The 23,531-nt window shown below is 42.0% G+C and overlaps 1 protein-coding gene across 3 annotated transcripts in view; it reads left to right on the forward strand.

Annotated features, from left to right (window-relative positions):
- The window catches only part of mpped2a (metallophosphoesterase domain containing 2a), a 56,937-nt gene that overhangs the window by 14,897 nt on the left and 18,509 nt on the right, over positions 1-23,531 (forward strand). For all 3 annotated transcript variants that reach the window (XM_069526592.1, XM_069526602.1, XM_069526598.1), the window contains exons 3-4: positions 4,763-4,944; positions 12,638-12,863. In XM_069526592.1, the coding sequence (XP_069382693.1) occupies positions 4,763-4,944; positions 12,638-12,863 (408 nt within the window). The remainder of the gene's footprint in view (positions 1-4,762; positions 4,945-12,637; positions 12,864-23,531) is intronic.

Raw genomic sequence — 23,531 nt, forward strand, 5'->3', positions numbered from 1 at the left:
GATGCTCTGAGGTTTCTCCGCTGAATGATCACAGACGTTTCTTCATCGAGCAGATATTTCTGTGGCCACAGACCTCGGCTTTTGTGTCAACTCCAATGTCATGGCAGATTTGAGAGTGTGCTGCTGCCCTCTTCGAGCACATTAGCATTTCTCCTCTCTCCCCCCGCTGCACTCTTCTCCCTCTGCAGTCTTCCTTCTGATGTCACGCCGAAGCTCAGACATGTTAACACGAACCTTCATGCTAGCGCAGATCAGGCTGTCGCTGGAGAATATTCTTTTACCTGCTGCCGGAGCACAGGAAGACTTTTTCATTTTCACCGTCTCCGTTTACAATAGATCAGAGGCGTCTGCTGCGCGGCTGAACTCCTGAACTCCTGTATACATTACTAATGAACCTCTAGATTGTTATACAGTCATATGTTAACAGGAAAGACAGGGGCCCTCTGTCTTTGTGTGTGTGAGAGAAGAAACCGATGCAGCACCGTTGTGAAGGGTTCTTGGCCCGGGCCTGCTCTAATTGATAGGGGCTGCTGGTATTTACTTACATTCTCTGGGTGGATTAAATCTCAAAGGTGGAGATGGAGATTGTTTGTTTTTCTCTTGGCTTCGTTTATTATGCATGCATATATATCTGTGTGTGTGTGTGTGTGTGTGACTGACTGCTGTGGCTCTTCACTTCTCCTTCTTCCCTGACGAGAGATGTGGAATCCTTTAAAGCTGCAGCATGTCCAGGCACCACAGAGCAACAAATCAAATCAGCACTGCAATGTATGTGCTGCTCTGCTGGCTTGGGTTAATGTGTGCATGTTTGTGTGTCCATACGTGCTGCACCAAGACTTATTTGCTGCACACAGTCAATACTAAATATTATTCCCTCTCTAGCTACTCTTTCAATCTTGGTTTAATATGGACGCCAGGTCTGCTCTGGCAACTGTTCTGCTGCGGAGTCTCAAAGTACATCTGAGATCTCCCTGCTGAAGCTGTGAAAGAGCTCTGGAGGAGGAACAGAACCAGTGATCACCAAATACTGATTACTGGCCGACCGTAGGCGACTATCGAGGAAACACACGCCACAGGCAGCAGATGAGAGGTTTTCTCGGAATGGATGGAATACCGAAGGCCGCAGACATAAAACTGAAAGCTGCTGATTACACTCAACAAATTGGAAGACAGGGCACACACTCACTACAGTATGAGATTACAAACCCTGTCTATGCTCCGACTGATTGGAGGCTCATCCTACGGCCAGCGCTCATTCAATTGTGAATCTGTGGTTGTAAAAAAAAAAAAAATCCAAAGGGTAAAACTGTAAAAACATCAGACTAAGAGATATTTTCTAAGAGTAGCAGCTTTTAAAAATGATTATCTTAAGCTGCATCAAGTTTGGTACGTCTACTGAGTGCAGGGTGGAGGAGTTGTGTTGCGTCAGGTGCCAGTAAAACAATAACATCTGATCCAGGAAGATCCTTGAGTTGGTATTTTATGGCTCATTGCAAGTTAGGCTGCACCTAGAACTTGTTTTCTATCTCTTCATCATCTGTTGATTATTACCTCTGCGTACGAGCTCATGTTTAGTCCTCTTTAAGTTTAGTTCCATTTTTTTCTCTTTCTTTAATTTTTAAAATGCGATTTTTTTGGACATTTTTAACAATTTCTCAAACAAAAATGTATGAATCTTGATGAAAATCAGATTCAATCAAAATAAAATCAGGCATGTACTGAGTGCCGTTTTTAGTTTTGTCAATTAATCAATTTGTCATTTGCCAGAAACTTGCCCATCCAAGCACTTGAGGATGACATCTTCAAAGATGTTATTTTACGCAACCAACAGACAAATACCCAAAGACGTTCAATTTACTGTCGTAGAAGGACACCCAGACAACATTGTTTTCTAAATTGATGAAGGGGCCGCGTAGTTTTTTTGTCTCTCTGAACCAGCGAGGCAGCCAGTGTGTCAGTCAGATTTTCTCGCTGTTTCAGATTCATCCAGTTTTTGCAGAGGCAGAAACAACAGACCCCTCAGGGACTGAGATGCAGCATGTGTGCAGCTGCTTTACAGGCTGCAGACAGCGGCTACCGATCACAGATGGTGACTTACAAATGGTGGTTAGACTTCAGTGGCAACAGACGAGTTGTGCGACATGCACAGCAAGACAACACTAATTTGTCAGTTTAATTTTGCATGGCAGAAATTCACCATCTAGCCCTCTAATACCCAGGGCGTGAGGCATTTGCTGTCAGGGTTGTAAATCGGTGAATTTGAGTTTTATGCTGCAAAATTGAACTTACAAGATTTTGCAACTGTGACTTTTTAAGGGTCTAATACTGGATTTATTAAAAACAGACACTGATGTCTTCTTATTTTTGTCTAGAAAGGGTTTCTCAGTTCATCAATAATTTTTCTCTTAATTACAACAGAAACAAGTAGAAATGAGAAAATAAATGCAACATCCAGATCCCTCTTTAAAGGAAACAAGAGGTTACTCACTGGTTTTAAGTAAATAATGTGAATCATATGGCAAAACCTTTATTGCCACCAGATCGCTACCCAGTAGAAAACCTGCAGAAGATTTTTTTATGACGTGTTAGGAAGCGCTCTCCACCCGCAGCATCAAAACTGAGACCAAATGTGGAACCATCCTCAGAAGAAGAACGTTCATCCTTCCAGTGGAGTTCAGAGAAGCACTGAGGCTCACGGTGGATTAACATTTTACTTCAACCCTTTATTGTGGCTTCTCCTTTCATTTCTCACCCAATTGTGAAACATAATTAAAGATTTTATCCTTATTGCCCACCCCTACTACAGACTTCTGACCACAGTGAACACAGATGCTGGGTGGAGTTCAAACAAGGGCTTCTGTGTTAAAGGCTAGAATTTAATCATCTGAATTTTAGGCTTTAAAAAGTCATAAATGTTACGTGCTAGGTCTTAAACAAGTGTAGGTAGGTCTTAATTATGTTAATGTTAATTTAACGCTACTTGGCTAAAAGTTTCGCAGGCACAGTTTGTGACGTCTCTGTGTATTTCTGTTCTTTCTCAACAATACAGATATTAATTTCCGATAATAAAACTACAATCAAGACCGATGTTGAACTGATGACAGATTGTCTACAAACACCTCGGTCCGAATATATCTCATTACACTCAGCTTGACTGTGGGAAAGTCTATGAATAACAGCGGTCTCTGTCTGTGTAGATAATGTCGTAAATTCAAATTCAATTATTTGGAAGTATAAGTAAATCTGCAACTATGATATTCTGTAATGTTTGTTGTACTTGACACAGGTCTTCAAAAATCGTAAATTGAACCTGTTGAACCTTCAGAAACCTTGTGATACAGCGGTTACACTCAGCACACTGAGCCGGTGGCATTAACGTGACCTCACACATAAAACAAACAGAACAACAGCAGATCTCACGTTCCTTATGAAGATTCTCCACATCTAATATTCTGCTGAAAGTGGCACAGAAATGGGGAAACTGGAAAAAAAGCTTCCCAAACGACACCCTTAAAATGCAACGTTTCCCACCACCCAGTAAGATTTCCTTTTGTGCCGAGGTGCCTTTCTTTACCATCTCTGTTAATAACCTCATCCTCCAAAACCTTTTGATTTCATCTGTGGCTGTTTTCACGCCATGTTTGTGCACACATGCAAGTTAACTGCGTGTCTTTGTGTGTGTGCTTGTCAGGTCGGAGATTGCAGTGTTGATTATTCGTCTGATGTTGTCGACAGAGTGACATCCCTTCTAATGAAATAATGGTCTAGTGGCAGAGTGCTGGAGAATTGCACATTGTAGACTTCAATTACAGACAAGATGATTTTTTTTCCCGCTTTCCTTTCAGTCAGAAAAGTACAGGTTTTCTTCTCTTGTACGTGCTTACATTGAACAAAGAGGCTGAATAAAAGGCTTTTTTCCAGGCGGACTTGGGTCTAAGTGTTTTTTTCTTCAGATAATGGATAGAATGTACAAGGCGAGCCTTAATTCACGATCTCTTTAGCCAATCTGATGCCACAAAGCAGCCATTGCCCTCCATGTGTGCACAAATCAAGCCGAGTGCTGGTTGTTTTTCCAGCACAGAGTAGACATTCATCACCGTTGTAATGTCTCCTCTTTTCTCTCGGATGCATTTCGCTCCTGTTGCATGTATTATTCTCTGGACCTCGAGATTTATTCCGAACAACAAATGATTTTTCTAATGTTCCAGTTTTCAGCCGTGTCCTCTGTGCAATCTGGTATGAAATTAACATACATTACCTAAAAATATGCTTCTTTATCGCGAACACTTTTTTAAAACATAACAAAGAGGGAAAGGGCATTTTGTTTGACTTCTTCTTTTATAGAGGATAATGTAAAAAATGGTATAAAATAAAACCAAGGGCAGACATCACAGGAACATTTCTCACCTCACAGACGGGTGGTGTTTGGTCTTTTTGTTGGTGGCAATACAGAATTAAGCATAATTCACTGATGTATAATTTCATGGGTCAGAAATTACTTTAAAACAGTGAAACGCTTTTCAAATTGATATCATGAGGCTCAGAGTTACGGTGCTACAAACATTTCTAGCGACACTAAGATGATGATGGAAAATGTTCATGAACCAAACTCTAAAAGTGAAAATCAATGTAAACCTTTACTTGTTGGTTCTGTATCTGTGAAAGTGAAGCTGTTCTCTACTGTTTTTTCTTTTGAGAGGGTAAACGTTGTTCCTATCCAGTGCTGCTTTGACCAACTCTCTTTCTGTCTCTGTCTTTTCAGGGTGGACCCCATTCCATATGATACTCCCAAGCCGGCGGGACACACCAGGTTCGTGTGTGTGTCTGACACACACTCGCGCACAGACGGCATCCAGATGCCCTACGGCGATGTGCTGCTGCACATGGGCGACTTTACCGAGCTGGGCCTTCCCTCCGAGGTTAAGAAGTTCAACGACTGGCTAGGTACTAAGCTGCTTAACGCACGCATTCATCTACATGCACTGGACGCACGCATGCCGCTTTCACACTTATACACCTCTGACATGCGTGTGTCTGTGGTGGGCAGGGGGGGGTGGGGGGACTGAGGCACGAGCCATGTTGCGTGTACAACCAGTAACGGCACCACACAATGAATCTCCCCCCTCTTCCCTGTTGACCTCACAACTGCTGCGCTTAAGTGTCCAGTTTAACCCTTCTGACCTAACACCCTACTCCAGTTAACCTTTGACCTCTCCTTCTGGCCCCATGCTGTGGGTGGGAGCTCTCGGCTGTGTGTGTGTGTGTTTTCTATCCCAGCAGCCAGTGGTTTCATATGTGATGCTGCCAGACGAGAGCTCAAAGTAACTGAAGTATTTCTAATGTAGTCATGTTTCACTTATTGAAAAAACACACACACACATGCTCCATCTGACGTTTCCACTCAGCAAGAAGTGTCTAAATCAAGAAGTGCCCGCCCACCACACTGACCTGCTGTGTTTTTACACATTAGAATTTCTCTGTTTATCAGCAAATTGTATAAACACCCTCTTTTAAACTAATGAAAGAAACACGATATCTGAAAGACTGAGCAAAAACGTAAATCTTGGAAGTTTTGTGATAGCATACGAAACAATCTAAGATGCTGGCCGATGCAAAATAAGTCAGAGACGTTTTTGTATTAAATTTCTGCATATTCAATATATCTCTCTGTCTGATAGTGGCAAATAAATATGGACTGTAAAAACGGATGACAGGAGAACTCACTGTGCTGCTTTATGCTTGGATGAAGGAGGAGGCTCCACATGAAATGTGATGTTGTGTGATGTAGAAGGAATTAAAAGATGTGAGATTGGTGGCAACGCTTATCTAAAAAAAATCTGTTATTTTACCATCTCATTACAACCCTCTTCTGCTCGGAGGATAATTATTAATATATAGTGAGAAATAATTGCAATCGAGCGAGAATAACAGCAACGATCCTGTTCAAATTGTAACTTGCCTTTTTTGAAAGAATCCGTTATGTTTTGGACGTTCAGCTTTTGCCAAGCTTGAAGTTGAACTCCTCTCAAAATCTATGTTCTGAGTATCAAACACTCACCCCCCCCGTCAAGATGAAAGGTGGCTGTCAAAGTTTTGCCTCTCTAAAGACGACAGCAGTGGCAGTCAGCCTGGATTCACAGCAGCTCCAGTGGATTTCCAACACTGACCCACTTTTCACAGCCAAAAAGATAAAATAAAAATAATCCAGGCATCTATAGAAACTTTTCAAGCCACTCCTGCAGCATAATCCACTTCTCAACTGTCCGTAGGTTTGCTCGCTGGGTTTTGTCATGTTCAGCACAGCATTTAGCTTAAAGCCGTCGCCCCATGCTTTTCTGCCGAGCGTTAAACCTGAGGTTTTGTTTAAATTTCAGCCAGTGTTCCATTCACATCAGCATTTTGAGGGTTGTTTTACAGTTCACACGGCAACTGTTGAATCTCTTCCTCCATATGTTTATGTTCACTACAGCTGCAACCACAACTGCTTTGTTTATCTGCTCTGGAAGGCGTTTTTAAAGAATGCCAGCTTGATGTATCTGATTTTTAGAAAGTTTTTGTGCCATATCATCGACAAATAGTGAATATTTGGACTCTGTACAGTCACGTGCACAACACTGAAGAACTAAAACTTTGATTTGTAAGGCTAGCATTGAGATTTGGTCTTCTATGGTCTTAAAAGTGAAAACATCGATATTTTGCCGACTAATAACAGTGAGATATTAATACAGGTTTGCAGTGTGTGTGTGAACCTGAGGTCTAAGAATACTTATCACTGCATTGTGCATGGTAAAGGCAGCATCTGTTCTTGTTGTGTTGAACTCACACACACCTACAGAGTATGGTAAAAACCTTATGGATGTTTTGACGTACCACAGATGCTGAAAGAGCAAGAAAAGTGGGAGGGACAGAGAAAGCTCAACAGCGGAGTACTGAACGCTGCACTGAGCTGTTTGAATGAAGCTACAGCAAAAAACAGATCTTTTGTGTTCTTCTGAGAAGCTCTTAAACTGTGGCAGCTCAAATTCACTCAAAAACAGGCAGAGTAATTGATTGGAAAGAATCTGCAGTGTTTACAAACTGATTAAAGATCGTAGCCTTTTCCTCAAATACTTTTAAAAATACTGTAAATCTTTTTAAAAATCAACCTTCGGTTTTATGAATTGTGAGTGTTTGGTTTGTTGGCAGCCACAGTGCTGCAGCCACTTTTCCAGGCTGGCTCTTCCCATTACCTCCTTTGTTTTCTACTGTGCTCCCCCCTGATACCTGACGCCACACTGGGAAGACAAGCAGTCGGCCATTTTTGTGTGTGTGTGTGTGTGTGCGTGCTCTTTGTTAAGCCAGGGTGAAAACCGCAATATCACCTATAATGGGAAATCGATGTAGAGCAAAGTGGAAAATGACTTGGTGCAGTTGGAAGCACCTGCCTGTTAATGTCCCATTGAGGTCTGTGTGTGTGAAGCACCTGGAACTGGATCTCAATGCACACACGATGTGGGTAGAAAATTATAACCAGTTGTTGAGTTTCTTTTTTCCATTTATTGGCTGCATACAAACATTATTATTATAATCTTGATATTTAATTGATGTTCTTACAATTAGTGTATTTATCATCCTTTGTGAGTCTCCTGGAACTGAAGTGACTTAAATAAATGTAGAAATAATAAATCTAGACATGGGCATCTATAGAGAGATGTAGATCAGATTTAAACACTATACTTCTATAAACTGATCTTGTCTTCTACTATCAATACTGATGAAATCCTAATGGAGATGTAATGTCTTCAGTATCTGCATCTAGTTTTTACTCAAAGTTTATAGGTGAAAGTTAGTTAGTCAAAGTGTAAAAACAGATATCGTGGTTTGTATCGTGCTGCTGCAGCTTTACACACAGACTCGGCTTTTATAAAGAAAATGATAGCGCGTGCAAAGGTTTGATTATTCTCTCCAAGGCCGGTTTTTGTCCTTTCTAATGAAGGCAGAGATTCTAAGAGAGGCAGGAGTCGGAGTCAGACGAGGTCGAGAGTCGGCAGCAGGATGAAAGTCACAAGGAAAAATTGCAATTTCAAGATGAAGTAGTTCAACAATTTGATTTTTTTAATATTGAAGAGGGTTGCAGCCCAAGGACTGAGCTACTCAGACAGGATCAAAACTTAAATATGCTAGAATGTAATGGCAGTGTTCAGGAACAACTAAAATCTTTTTCTGTTAAATGCACGCTTGTCATTTGGGAAGTTGTGAAGATACATGTCTGTCATTGTCCGTGGTTGTTGTTTTTAAGATCTGACTCGTACAATTCTTGGAAAATTGCATCGTCTATAGCAGTCACCCACTGGATTTTCAGTATTTTAAAATTGTCAATTAAATGTTGGGTACAAGAGAGTACAGAGAATTGGATATTGATATCACTATAGGGTAAGGAAATGAGAACAAGTTGGAAATTATTAGAAGTATGGATTTCTTAAGAAACATGCTGTGATTTTCACTTTGCTTTTCTTAAAAGTAAAGTTTAGACCTGGAGCTGTTGTGTGCTCAATAATCGTACTGAGCATGTTTAAGCAAAAGAACCTCGGCAAAGACAAACCTTCAGAAACATCAACAGTTACAGCGTGAAATGAAATCGCTGGAAGAAGAAAAGGAGAGAAACTGTGTAAATCTAAACCCATGTCAGGAGGTGGAGGAGGTTGTGGTAGATTTAAAGCTCTTTTAAACTGAGGGATGTGTTCGTGCTCCTCTGCTGCCGCCCCTCCTCCCTCTCCTCCTCCTCCTCCTCCTCCTCCGTCAGCCCCTCCTCTCGGACTCTGGAGGATGCAGTAGGTTGTCTGGCCCATTGACTGCTGTTTGGTGATGGAGAATATCGCTGGAGATCAATGCAGAGGGATGAGATTTCCCTGACCCAGCCTTTCTGTTGCTACAGTGGCCGACTCTGATCTCTCACTTTAAGCTGCTCCCAGAGGCCTCAGAAATGTGTGTGTGTGTGTGTATGTGCATGAAGGTGTGCGTGCACGTGTTCATCTGTGTGTGTTATTGCAGCACATCATTTAAAATAGATATTGTGCTAATATTACAACCTAATCCACATTTATACACGTTGGGCAATGACCTTCTACACAGTTGCATTGGTTCGTTCACACGGATACGTTTTTATTTAATTTAGTCGACTGTGCCATCACTGAATGTCAGCAGGTTCGACATGCAATTTCAATACTAGATATCACTAAATTCTACACACTGTACCTTTAAATTCAGTGGGAAGGATGAGAATACATTTTAGTTTTGAAATGCACTCGTTGTTTTGTCTGTTTCTGTGTTAAAACTAAAGCCTCTCTAGCCAGTTTGTGTATGAACATGGGGAAATGCAAGTTTAATGATAAGTGGCAGATACGAGCACTCGTGGTGGTTAAACCCTGGAAGTTCTTATAAAACATTTAACTATATGTAGTTTCAAAAAGGTCTTTGTTTAAAGCTGAAGACCCCCTGCTACTTATGGAAGTGACACTTTTACTCAAGTAACTTTTATTAATTACAGTGTTTTGACTTAATACGTTTTTCCTTTTGTTTTTCCGAGTGTGACAGTCGGGCTATAAAGTTATGATAAGGTGCATATTTTTACCTCCGGGTGTTTTTAACATCAACCAAACATCAAAATATGGATTGATGTGCAAAGGCTTGTTTGATAAAACTAGTGCATATTCGCTGCTTCTGCACTAATTAGAAAAAGGTATTGATTCAGTTCCGTCACAATTCCTCGAGGATTAATTTGAGGAGTCGAGACAAGGGGGATGACATTTTAATTTTCTAAGATATACGCCTCTTTAATTTCCAGGTTGTCATGCAGGGTTAGATTTTCTTCTAAACTTTGCATTTCACTGTGGAAAAACATGTTTTAATTTTAAATGTTTCGCAATGTGCAGAGGTTTAAATAATACATGTAGGTCTGCATTCTTGGGGTTTGACAAATGATTCCTCTGAACACAAAGTAGTTCCTCACAGTTTTGTTTTTGATTCTTTCCCTCTGTCTTTCAAATCCTTGTATGTCGGCGAAGAATAAAAAAATAAATCTAGGTGTATCACTCCAGCAGCCCTGGGTAGGACGTATCATGGCAGCAATAAAAGGCAGTAAAAAATCCCAGTAGAGTAATGGAGATGGAGTTGTTTGATGGTAATTATGTTTTCGCCACCTTTTCTCAGCCTGCCGGTGGAGAGGATGATTCGCTTTGAGTCGTGTGTGTGTGTGTGTGTGTGTGTGTGTCTGTGTGTGTAAATGGATGCGTGATCCAGTTAGAGTGCCGTGGGACTGCGAGGCGGCGCTCTCATATAAGGTTAGCCTGGAATTTATGATCCTGAGATGCGACAAGAGCTAATTTAGAGCAGCAGGAATGAAACTTATAGACCGGGCGACCATGATTCTTTCATTTTCAGCATTAGAGAACACACAATCTCTCTCTCTCTCTCTGACACACACACACACTCAAACACACACTGGACGCAGTGGAGATTTTTTTATGTCTGCATTGAGCCAGTGTATTTTGACTGAATGTATTCAGTTTCTATTAGTTTTATTTCACTTTTATTTCCAATTTTGAACTTGCACACTTCAATTTTCCCTCTCGGCATGCATCATAACCCTCTGCTATTACTGGCTAGAGCGATGTGGAGCACGGGAACAAATAGACAAAAGCACTTAACAAGAAAATGAGGAATCAGGTAATGTTGGAAAGCTGAATACCTTGATGGTGGAGATAGATGCAGGCGTCTCATTTGTAAATTAGTTCAGTAATGGTGTCGTGAATGGGAAAGATTTGACTCTGTTCGCTGTTTTTGTGCAGTTTCTACAAATAAATGTCCAGGAAATCTGAAAAATCATGGTTTGGGAATTGACGACAATCAACATGGTTTGTCAGTATTTTCACAGTGTTCATTCATTATGAATTCTTTAGCTGCACAGATTATCCTTTGAGGGTGTTTGGGTGACATGTCCGGTTTGAACCCACCTCTCGATCAGTGCCAGCTGGAATCATTAAAATGTGTTAAATATTCAAAACGTACTGAAACAAACACTGAAATACTTTAATTATTGTTATTATTGGTGTTGCTGCAAAATGTAAAATGTCTACAGACACAACAACAACAGCAGCGGCTCAACAATGTGTTGTGTCCTTGCAAAAGTGTGTAACACAAAAAGCTTCTGTGCACATTTATAATTGTTACTAACAAGTCAGAGCAGATGAACCATTTCATTTTCCCTCCATTCCTAAACCCCCAGACTGAGCATCGAGCTACGATCATAACTTTACGTGTTTCCACCCTTAACAACAAATGATTTTCTTTTTGTACTTTCCACAAACAAAGATTTTCTCGTGACTTGTTCCAAAAAAAATGTAGGTGAAGAAGTGCATCAGAAACATTCATTATTAATCACTGATGTCAGTGTCACAGCTCTGACGAGCAGCAGTTTGTTTGAAAATAACATTTGAACATGAGTGTATTTATAATCTAAGCCTCTCACGTGTGAAGGTTTTCTGTTTTTCTTTTTGTTATTAGATTATGAATAAAACATCAGGCGACAGCACCTCAGGCTCTGTGAAAGTGTTCCAGGGTTTTTCTGCTGTTTTCTGGAGTAAATAATCAGCATAATAAATAATAATGAAAATAATCATTAGTTGCAGCCCTAACATGCAGGAATGCCGCAGCACCCTCAGCTCCCGTTCGTCCTGTAGATATTTTTGTCTTGACGCTGCTATAAATTAGACTGAAGACTGGTCTGTGCTGCAGCTACAGAGGAGGCTTAGAGTCAGAAAAGAAGGAACAGAATCAAGTGGAAGCCTGGAAATGAGAATCCAGGAGAGCAAAAGAAGAAATATATAGAGAGAGCAGAAGGGTGATGAAGGCCAGACCCTTTCGTTGAGTGCTCAATCGGCCGGAATAAAGCACTAAGTCAGTCGCTTGATGGCGAAGGGGAAGGAGGAGAGAGAAAAGGGCACAGCAGAAGTTGAAGGATGAGGGGATGTGAATCGTAATAGATGTTCCTCTCTATTTAGTTCAGGTTCATGCTTTTTTCCAGGCGCACGGCAGAGATAGACGATGGTCTGATGAGGTCAAGCAGAGCCGTCAGCTGTGGTTGTAACCTCTCTGACTGTGTGAACGGAGGGCATTTGTATCCTCTACTTATCAGAGTTCTCCTTCCAGTCCTGATCTGTGCTCAGGGTTAGGTATGCAGGGGCTTCTGAGGGCGGGTATGCTGTTTCTGTAGAAATGCACTGGTGGAAAGTACGACTCCTTTGTGATCTTATAAAATACCCCGTCTGCCCTGAAAGAGAGAAACGCTGCACTGACAAAATCTGCAGAAAGTAGAGAAATATTTATAGTGTAACAAAATACTTTAATGTCTATTTTTTACTGATTTTCTCGTGTTATGTACGAACAGATCTGTTTAAAATGTCAGAAAACAAGTCAAACATTTGTGTATGCCACTTTCTCAGTTTTGTCTCGAATGCTGAATCGCTCACACACACACACACACCATCTATTTGATATTTCCTCACACATCAAACCCACCTGTCCTAGAATAAGATAATGTGGATTTGGATTGTGAACTTCAGCTCACCACCCTCTCCCTGGTTTGTCTCGTCTCCTCTAGGTGGCCTTCCATACGAATTCAAAGTGGTGATCGCCGGGAACCACGAGCTGACCTTTGATAAGGACTTTATGGCTGAGCTGGTGAAGCAGGATTACTACCGATTCCCCTCAGTCTCCAAACTCAAACCAGAGGACTTTGACAATGTCCAGTCGCTCCTCACAAACTGTGTGTACCTGCAGGACTCGGACGTCACCATTAAGGGATTCCGGATATACGGGACGCCATGGTAAGAGCGCCAGCTGTTCTCCTCCTACATGCGAAACGTCTCTCATCACATTCTACCTCTCGCTTCCGCTGAATCACATTTCTGTCTTATTGTGTGTGGGATCCCTGAGGTGAAGGTGTGTCAGTGTCTGGCTGTTTTCCAGCTCCACTCTCTGCAGTGACTCTGTCCTCTGCTTCACACTCTCACTCAGGGGCCTCTCTTACATGCAGGGTGCTATTCCCAGCTCGCACATTTCTTTATGAGCTCAGGACCTTCGCCTGCTCCCGGGGTTTACGTTACACCTGTGTTTTGACACAAGGTTAAGTAATACGCGTGGTACCGTGACACTGTCAGGAGGCTCTCAGGTGTGGAGAGTACGCTGGAGGGGAGAGTGTTCGGGCGAGGAACAGTGTGAGCAGCATGTATTTGATACACGGAGGCAGGAGGGAGTGAGAAGTTTTCACTCAGAGAAAATACTCTCCTGAAGTCACTGTTTATAGTGTGCGGTTGTGAATGAGTGTCATGTCCAAATTGATTTCTGGAGTTGGTTCTAGAGCTCGATCGATTTATTGTTTAGCCGTTAAAATCAGCTGCTAAGATCCTTTCACAGACTTATTTGGTATTTATCAACACTTTTTGCTTCTTTTTTTGAAGATGCAAAAGTGGTTTAGATGTTTTGCAGATGACTAATTTACCTGAGAGAAACGAGGCTATGACACTTTGCAACTTTACTTTTCCCGAAGGGGAATCGTTCTCCCAAGCATTTGAAACACGAAACAAACAGAGTTGTATTAAAAGCGCGCAAAACATGATAAGAAAAACTATGCTCTAAAATGTATTGCATAAACATGCAAACTGTAGTGTATATTACACCAACAGCAAAACATGATGCTTCATGCAACGTCATCAATGGTTGAACGTCGTCACTTTCACAATGAGTAGAACAGAAGTCAATTTCAATTCAATCAATTTTAATAGAAATTTAATTCTCTGTTGTCTTAGGGCCACGATGTGCTGTTCTTAAAATAACTCCAAGATTGTATAATATTAAGATACGAAAACAGAGAAACTAAACAGCTTCTTGTATTAGTAAAGCTAAAATAATTTTTAGAAAACCAAGTAAATCACTGATCAATTTTGGAATGAACCCCCCCCCCGATAAATCACTTCAGCAATATCAGCATTATTCTAATTAGATTTGCATTTGTCCAGTTCTTTCCAGCTGAATTTATCTCAGACCGATGCAGCCATCTGTGCGCTGTCCTCTCTTTGCTTCATTAATCTTCAGCAAATAGAAAAACTCTGAAGTCTGAAGCGTCTGACAGAACTCGAGCAGTCTTGCGGTCTGACCTCGGCTCGCCTGGGCTGCAGCTGTGCGTTCTGTTGTGTGACGGTCGAGGCTGGAACTTCCCCTGTCCTGCTTTGACTCCCTCTTCTGTGTGTGCTCGCTGCGCAGCGGTTCTCACAAGTCTGCTGCAGACTCAAAATAACTATTTAGGTCACATCTTCATCCTTTAGTGGCTATAATTAGCAGGTTTGCAGCCAGGCTTCAGAAGTGGCGGAGGACAGCGGAGAGTAGGAGGAGGTGGGGGCAGATCCCAGAATTCCTCAGACATCAGAGCAGCAGGGAGAAGAGATTACCCTCTGTTTTCCCTCCATCCTTCCTCCTTTCCATCCTCCTGTTTGAAAGAGGAAGGATGCTGCCCCCCTCTCCCTGGTGGGTGTTTAGTGTGAGGATTGGTAAGTGTCTGTTGTGACAGCTGGGGGTCTCGTGAGAGGCAGAGTGGACAGCTTGGCTGCCCCTCCACCTCTCCTCGGCTTCCTCACCTCCTTCACACCCATATGCCATCGTGGCCCGAGGTCTGGCCTGCTTGTCCAGTGTGAGGTCTCACTTAGCCTCCCAGTGACCCCTCACTTCATCAACAGCTCACCAGCTCGCTGCCTGGGTGGCCGAGCTCCTCCGAGCTCTCAGAGGTCTGCTGCCGCAAGTCGGGGCGCGACGGCATCACTCAGGAAATGTTGCGTGTAACTAGCACCTGATAAATGCTGCTGTGGTCTGCTCTGCTGCTGCTTTAAAACAACAATAAACTGTGGTGGGGTTTGAGCTGCCTGACCAGTTCTTTGTATTTTATCACATGCTCACAACCAGTGGTGGAAAAGATATTAAAATCCTACTTTCAATATTTTAATGAAGGGTTGCTGCACTGGAAGATTAACTAAGAGCTGATTTTAGACCTGATTTGACCTGAATTTTGAAATAATCCTGAAGTGTGAAGGGGTTCACAAAATAATCTTATTGCCACCAATTGAGTCGGAGCTTCTCCGATCTCCTGCAATAGCGAGAGAGAGAGAGAGAGCGAGTTTACCTGGAAACATCATCAACCAGATGTTGTGCACTCATAAATGTCTATAAATGTCCAAGGTGACATTTCAAAACCCAAAGACATTTAATTTAAACAAAAGACTGCAACAAATGCACACATTTGAGAGGTTGCAATTTCAAATTAATTAAATGAGCAAAGCAATAATCAAAATAATATCTTATTATTATTTTGTCAGTAGAATAATTGAGTCGTGTCTCCAGGGTGAATTCTCCTGATGCTGTGTTTGAAATATTTTGAGTAAAACTCTGACCCAGTTCAGAGTGAGAGCAACGTAGCATGAAAGACACACAACACACACTGTTTAATGACAGATGCTTAACAGAGCAAATACCTGAAGCTCCCCCTTCCTCACACCCACACACACACACACACACACACACACACACACACACACACACACACACACACACACACACTCAGACTCACACACACAAACACACTACCCACCCTGACAGTCAAACCTCTCTGAGAGTCTGAAGGTCTCTTGAAGCTGAACTTTGGGATTTTATTCACATCTTAACTTTCTTCTCCAGACAAAAAGTGAAATTAAAACTCTTGAGTCCTTCTATCTGAAGTTCAAACCCATTGAATGTATTTATTAATCTTCATCTTTCGTGATCTCATCTGCTGCTTTAATGCAGCATATGAATCTTTGTTGACTAACAGAAAAATCAACACAGTTCAGATTTATTCTTCTCTCGTCTCATAACTGTCTGAAAACCATCCTTGTTTTTTCGGAGCAGACGGAGAACATTAAGTTAAAGTGGATGGTGAAACACGGCTCATAGCAATGACAATAGCTTCTGACATTTTGGAAACTTCAAATCTCTGCTCTTGATAAGATCAGCTCTGAACATCGACACGAAATGATTCTATTTAATGATCTATCTATTTTGAGAATAGTTTCATGAGCAAAACAAGTCAGATTGTTGCTGCTCCAGCTTCTCAAATGTGATGATTCGATGTTGCAAGATTTAAGAAGCTATAACCGCTTTTTTCACTGTTTTCTAAAATCTTATTAGAGCAAATAAATCCTTAATTACTTGTGAAAACATAATTGATGATGATTGTCGCAGCTCATAGTGCATGCGAAAGATAAGCCGTAGATTTTGTCAATCATATTAAAAGTATTTTCCTTCCTAATTTTTCCCGGTTGAAGCAGTCGTTGTCTGGTTCTGTCATTGTAAAGAAAATCAATTTTCAGTTTTAAAGACACAGTTTAGAGCTTCAGTCATTAATTTACTGACTAAATTATGAATTTGTTAAGATACGTAATAGAAATTATCATTACTGTGCACACACACACACACACACTCACTCACACGGTCAGCTGGGTCCTAACTGCAGGAGGAGTGACGGCAGTGCCGGTTACAGATATGTGAGGAATCCTGCTGATTTTACCAACTGTGATAAGCTGCTGACGGATTCACAACAGAGACATACGAGCCGAGGTCGAGAGACAGAGACCTTCTATGTCTCTCTCTCTCTCTCTCTGTGAGGGATTAACCTGTTTTTTTAGATTCTGGACTTGACCACAACTTCACTCTCAGGTCAAAAGTCAAACCGCTGCTTTTTTATCTGCTTCCTCCTCCCTGATCCTCCTTCTTCGCTCCTCCTCTGCCTCAACCACCGGGGAGACTCTTATTCTCTCCTCCCCTTCTCTCACTTCCTCCCCTCTTCATTCTGATTTTCTTCCTTTAATTTCTTCTTTCCCATAAAAGAAAACACGCTTTCTCTTTTCCTCTCTCATTCTCATCATTGTCTTTTCTTACTTGTTTTCTTTGCGTCGCATCTTCGTCTTACATCCGTTTACTTCAGAAATGACAATCGCTGTGTTGGTTGGTTTATGCGGTTGATATATTCCGCAGCAAATCTGTCTGTTGACTTGCTTGTGTGCTTTTGAGTGCATGTGTGTGCCTTCCAGAGGCGGCAGATTAAATCCGCCTGCCCTCATTTGACTCTCTGAAGCTCACCTCAGGGGAAACCCGGAGGGCCAAATGCAGATTTGTCATTTGCAGATTTGAGTTTTATTCATGTATTCATATCTTTTTTTTTTTTATACTGTAAAGGTCGTGTGTGTGTGTGTGTGTGTGTGTGTGTAAAGAGAGGTATTGACTTACTCTGTCAGCATAATATGGCCAAAGGTATATGACCGTGTCCACACACTTTTGTTTAAACAAAATTCCAGTCAAGTAAATCTGTGGTTATATTTCAGACCGTACATTTTATTATTAGACTGTATGGTTTGTGTAATGTTCCATTCCTGTTCATTTCTGCCCTCGTGCGTGACGCCAAAGTCCATAAAGAAGCAGTTTTCCCAGTTTGGCTTGAATGAGCGTTGACCTCAACCTCATCCAGAACCTTTGACATGAACTAGAACGAGTCAGACTTTATCAGCATTTGACCTCGCTCCTCCGCTGTCGGCTGGAAAGACTTCACAGACGAGCGGAGGCTGACACAGCAGCACAGTAGTGATCCTGGTTTGGAATAACATCTTTCAAGCATCACATATCAGTGTGAGGTTCATGCTTTTGTCTATGTAGTGCGCGGCAGGAAGGACCTGTTACCTCCTTCCATCTCTCTCTCTCTCACAAGAAGTGGCCTTTTGTTGAATGAACATCCTGGTGCCATTAAACGTGGACCACCCCTGACCCTACACACACACACACACACACACACACACACACACACACACACACACACCCCAACAAAATAGTTCTGAATGGTAGACAGATTTTTGTTATATTCATTTCCTTGATTTAATTAAAATCTTTGCACTTTTACAAAGGCTCTGATCGCTCATCTGACAATAACAAGTCATGTCCTCAACAGCAAAAATATTAAAAAAATGAACAAACCTGACGGAAACAAAAGACTCAAAGAAGAAGTAAATCTAAAAAGTTGACATAGTTTGAACCTTTACCTTATTAAAGCCCTTGAGTCTTCCCAGCTTTGTTTAGGTTTGTGTGAAGCTGTGGATTTTCATTCAGCCTCAGTTAACTTTTCTTTTGATTTAAAAGTGAAAATCACAGACAAGACAGATCTGCTTAAACATGCGAGGTGTCTTAAAATATCTTAATTTACAACAAAATTAAAAACAACATCATCGCCTTACAGGGCAGAACATTCTATTATATTTAAATGAAAAAACGAGATTTATAACATTGGGGGGATTTTTTTGTTTGTGTTCTTGTTCTATTTACCTTATCTATTTTATGAAATCTGTGAAAAAGAGATTAATGATATTAATAATTATAATCCGAGAGAATATATCCCAATGGAAATGAATAGCGAATGAAAACAGATGAATTAATGCTCGGCTCTACATCCACACTTCTTAATTCACTTTGCACATGTGACACTTTCATACTAATTAAAGCTCATTTTGATTTAATTTTACTGTGTGAAGTCTTGAGCCTGATTTGTGCTCCAGAGAAAAACAGTGTTGTTGAGTTCGACTTCTTCGGTGACATCGTCTGTTCTCCTGTGATCATCTATTCAAAGCTTCAGTCTATTTAAACACCTCTTTAACACGTGAGTGAAAGTGAATACAGGAATTTTAAACTCGATGTTACTTGTTTTCATCTGTCCATGTCGCTGAGGTCTGACATTTGTGTCGGCTGCTTTTAGCTTAATCACCCCTAAGTCACCTCTTCGCTGGCGCCAGCCTCCGTCAGTTTATGTTGGCCGTCTGCCCACCACACACACTCTCCCGTCTCCGTCAGACTGCGAGCACATGGCAGCGTTACCCTCCGATGAGGCAACGGACCCTGACAAATGTCCGTCACCATAAAGTCAAGGGCTTCGTGTTCGCCCTGCCCTCGTTTCCTTCGCCAGTGAAACGTTCTGCGGTGTCACGTGATCAAAACCAGGCAGCCATCAGAAATGAGAATAGCTTCCTTTCTTTAAGTTAAACATTCACCGAACAACTTTTGCATGACAATTGTTAATCATTGCTGAGTCAATTCTTTTTACCACCTCTGTGCCTAAACAAACGTTTTCATAATGTGATCAAATGTACAAATTTTAAAGAAAAATGTTTTTCAAGCTAAACAAAGGTGGCTCTCTTTTTCTCTTCTTCTGCGAAGCTTCTTTTAGATGAAATGTTTCCAGACAGACAGCAGTGTCACCAGTAATTACAGTAATATGTCAGAATTAATGAGATAATGATTTATTGATGGGAGAATGTGACACCTTTACTTAATGGAGCATAAAATAGAAATCCCTGCGCATCTGTTAACGGGTTCAGACTGTGGTGGACACTCCTGCTGTGTGTGTTGGACTGAGGGTGTGTGTGTGTGTGTGTTGTTGTTGGCCCTATGCGGTGCACCCATGGGTGCTGGTGCAGCTGCAGGGAGTCGTCAGGTTACAGATGCAGGGAGGTTCAGACTGCATGGAGCCTCCCGCAGCTGGTGATGAAGGCTGAGGAGGAGGAGGAGGAGGAGGGGCGTGTAAGTGATTTGTTCTTGCAGGCCGTCCAGCTCTGCAGCTGTAGCGCACTTTTGTGTATGTAGAGTGTTTTCACTGTGTGTGTGTGTGTGTGTGTGTGTGTGTGTCAGAAGGTTGAATGAGAGGGTTAAGTGATGGATTTGTCATCGCTCCCTCACTCTCTGCAGCTTTGTGACTCAAAGCGTTCACTGCTAAATGACTCACACACACACACACACACACACACACACACACACAGATGTGTTAACACATACAGACTAAATGTTTCACATCTCCCTGTCTCCTCCTGGCGCACTCCCCACCCCCACCCCAAGATGAGCCCCCAATATGTCACAGGGAGACTGATGGGTCCTCGCCGTCGTTTAATAAAGCTCTCCTCCATGGCCTTGTGTGCATCAGTCACCGGCCGGGCAGGCAGAGGTCTGCCACACGACTGCCGGCCGCTCCATCAAACACTGCCAGCGAGGAAAAGGGCTGACGCAGCCTAAAAAAAAACCCTGAACACGAGGTTCCCTGCAAAAGAGGGAAATGATCTAGTTGAATACGTTTTCTTGTTGTTGTTGTGTTGAAGTAGTTAAAATCAAGTTTAGTCAAGGGGGCGTTATTGTGATGCTGGTGGAGCGCGTTACTTGAATATGGCATGAGACTCTGACTTGTTTGTTTTTTTTAGTCTAATCTCATGTCAAAAATATTTTCCTCTATGCAAGAATTTTAAAAAGAAATCCTCTTAAGAAAAATCTTCGGTTTTGTTTTATTTTTGCTTTGTTCTGCTCCACTTTCAGTCACTTTCTCTCCAATTGCAAATCAAGAGACATTGAGAATTGTGTTGACATTTTCTTGACACTCCAATAAAAGACAGAGAAGTCATTTAGTTTGTTATTGATCTGGAAACACATTCAGGCGTCAGGATTTTGGGCCGTATTGATTGTTATTTTTGGACTGAGGAGGAGCAGTTTACTTGAGGTTTGCCTTTTTTCATCAGAGAATCGTTTGTTCTGCACAAGCTGAAGTAAAAACATCACAGCCCACATTTATCCCTCATTCTGACATTTGTATGTAATTTGACCTCCCGCTTTGCCGTCTCTCGGCATTATCAGATGATAATGAATCATTTTAAGTCTTTAATCTGTTTATTTCAGCGGCACGTAACCTTACTCCTGAGGTTTCTCACCTCGACGGAAAAAAAACAGAGTGCTGTGTGAATAAAAGTAATAATGTGAGATAATGGAGAGAGACAGCTGTGCTTCAGCCGCCGGTGTGTTTCTGCTCTCGAGTTGTGTTAAAGCTGCCATGAGGTCAGATTGGAGTCTGTCGCCGGCGGTGTGGACAGACTGTGGTTACAGTACAAACAGAGCCTCCAGCTGGAAGGTAATTGTTCCTGTCTGTTTGCATGTCTGTGCTTGTGTGTGCGTCTTCTTGGTGGACCCTGCCTGAGATGTCACGGGGCCTCGTCCCTTTGTTGGAGTCACTAAAGACAGATAGACAACACTGTCCTCTTCCGCTTCTGCAACCCTCCTCTGGAGACTAATGGATGTAAAATGTGCCACAAAAAGAATCTTTTAACAAAAAATAACGGGATGTTTTTTATTTAATGTTCTCATTAGCACATTTTTCTTCACATGCAGAACTTGCACGTATTAAAGCCGCCTGCCTCTTGTCACATAACCTGGTTTCCATCTTTTATCTGGAAGCCCTTGGTTTGAAAGACGCATCCCTCTGCAGCAGGGAGACGCGTAATGGCAGCGTAAGAGGAAATGCATTCCATCTTCACCTGATTAGGGTTGCAGTGTGAACAGACACGTTCACATGTTGTTTTTTAATTCAGGTTCCGTGTCTTGGTTTCAGGTTCAGAGCTTATTTTCCTGATCTTTAAGTGAAATTAGGTTTTCTGAAAGAATCTGACTAATATAGTACAAACATTGTTTCAACGAAACAGAACATTTCTTAATCATTAGATTAATTTCTTACGACTGTAAATTGTGTCAAACGTCACTATAACATCATACTTTACATTGTGTTACATTCATGCTGTATCTAATTAACATAACAACTACACCACATTGTAGTTGCATATTCACTTCCTCTGTGTGTATTTGTGTGTCCGTGTCCAATAAACCACATGAAGAAGAACAGAAGCACAGCTTATATCAGGAGTGAGCATGTAAACCTGTTTACCTCCAGGAAACAACCTCAAAGCTCCAGCATGTGTGAGCTGGAGGAGGAGGAGGAGGAGGAGGAGGTGGACGGACGGTGACATCTGACAACCAGCAGTTGCTCGTGCTCAGAAAGCCAAGCAGCACAAAGTACAGCCTGGAAACGCTGTAGATGAAGTTGCTCTGACAACACTGTTGACTCGCCTTCTCTTCGGGCTGCAGCCTCTGACCTCTGGAGTTGACACGCTGCTACAACTCTGACCAGAAAACAAGAGACCTCACAGTCCATGTGACTTCTATTCACAAGCTCCGCTTCACTTAATGCATCCAAAATACATCAAGGGACTTTAGTTTTACTGCCATTAAGAGCTTTTTTCCACTGTTTTGTAAGCATGATAAGTGGATTTGTGTCCCTGTTGCTCTCTATAACTCAACCACCAGCATCCTCAAAGACCTTTATTACTTTTTCATTCAAGAAAACAAACCAAGGTCTGGTTCTTCTTGGCGGCAGAGCAAAGGACATGAGCGTCTCTTTGTTCTGGACAGATTCACCTCTACCCATGATTTTCATTTCCACCACCCCCCAGTGATTTGTTTGGCCTTGCGATGATGGCCTTGCGGTTCGGAGTGACATCCCCACTCTTTTTCGTCAGGCAGAAAGGGAATGAAGTGCGAGTGTCCTATAGATGTTCTGCTGCCGCTGTTTGAAACCCTCTCCTCTACATCCCCTCTGTCCTTCCTCCTTTACTGCTGTGGCTCTCATCCTTTTCTCCCCTGTTATTGAATGGATAAATGCATATTTTTTTCCCTTGAGAAGACAAAAGATGCAGAGAGGAGGATGGAATTGGAAGAAAGAAAAAACGAGGCAGGGACTAGTGAAGGAGGAGAACTGGTTAAGGAGGTGTAAGTGGGTGGGGGCAGCCTGATGGGGGCAGCCTGCCTTGCAGCACGTTTTACAGTGGCTGGCTACCTGCTCCTGTCAGTGGTTGCATGGTGACCTTTGACCCTGAGGCTGGCGGGGCTTCAGTGGCAGCGTCAGCTTTAATTAGAGAGCAGCACGACTCGACGCTCTGCAGAGTCTCTGATCCTGGCCGGGGCAGAGGGGACGCCAGATGCATATAATGACAAAGGCAGGCACACAGGGTCAGAACATATCGTTAGCATAGAGGGGTGTGGTTGCCTGCTTTTAATTCTGGTTTGAATTCTGCTTAATGATTTCTTGTCCTGGCCAATTGTCAAATAAACATGTTGAACAAAAATGTTTTCATAAACTATGAGGTATTTAAAGAGGTTATGTTTTCACCCCTGTCGCTTGTTTGTTGGGTCGGTCGGTCAGCAGGATTACACAAAAACTACTCGACGAATCTGCACAAAACTTGGTTGCAGGATTGGACATGGCCCAAGATAGAAGACGTTACATTCTGGCATGGATGTGAGAATATTTTATCGCTTTCCTTAACATTGCCAGATAAGGCGTTTTTGATATTTTCACCAAGTTCCCAGTGAATCATCTGTCATATTAAGATGACAGATATCAATGTGTTCAATTTGGTCCAGATCTAAATAACAATCTGGATCGAGCAGAGAGGGCAAGATGACCTCAAACTGGGAAATTGAGAATGTATTTTTTGTGCTAGCAGTGAGATCTGCACGAATTCTAATCAATGTTGTTAGTTGCTCACTGCTTGAGAGGTTTCAGGTTA

Source organism: Paralichthys olivaceus, chromosome 1 (assembly GCF_024713975.1).
Source record: "Paralichthys olivaceus isolate ysfri-2021 chromosome 1, ASM2471397v2, whole genome shotgun sequence".
In the NCBI taxonomy this organism is placed as follows: domain Eukaryota; kingdom Metazoa; phylum Chordata; class Actinopteri; order Pleuronectiformes; family Paralichthyidae; genus Paralichthys; species Paralichthys olivaceus.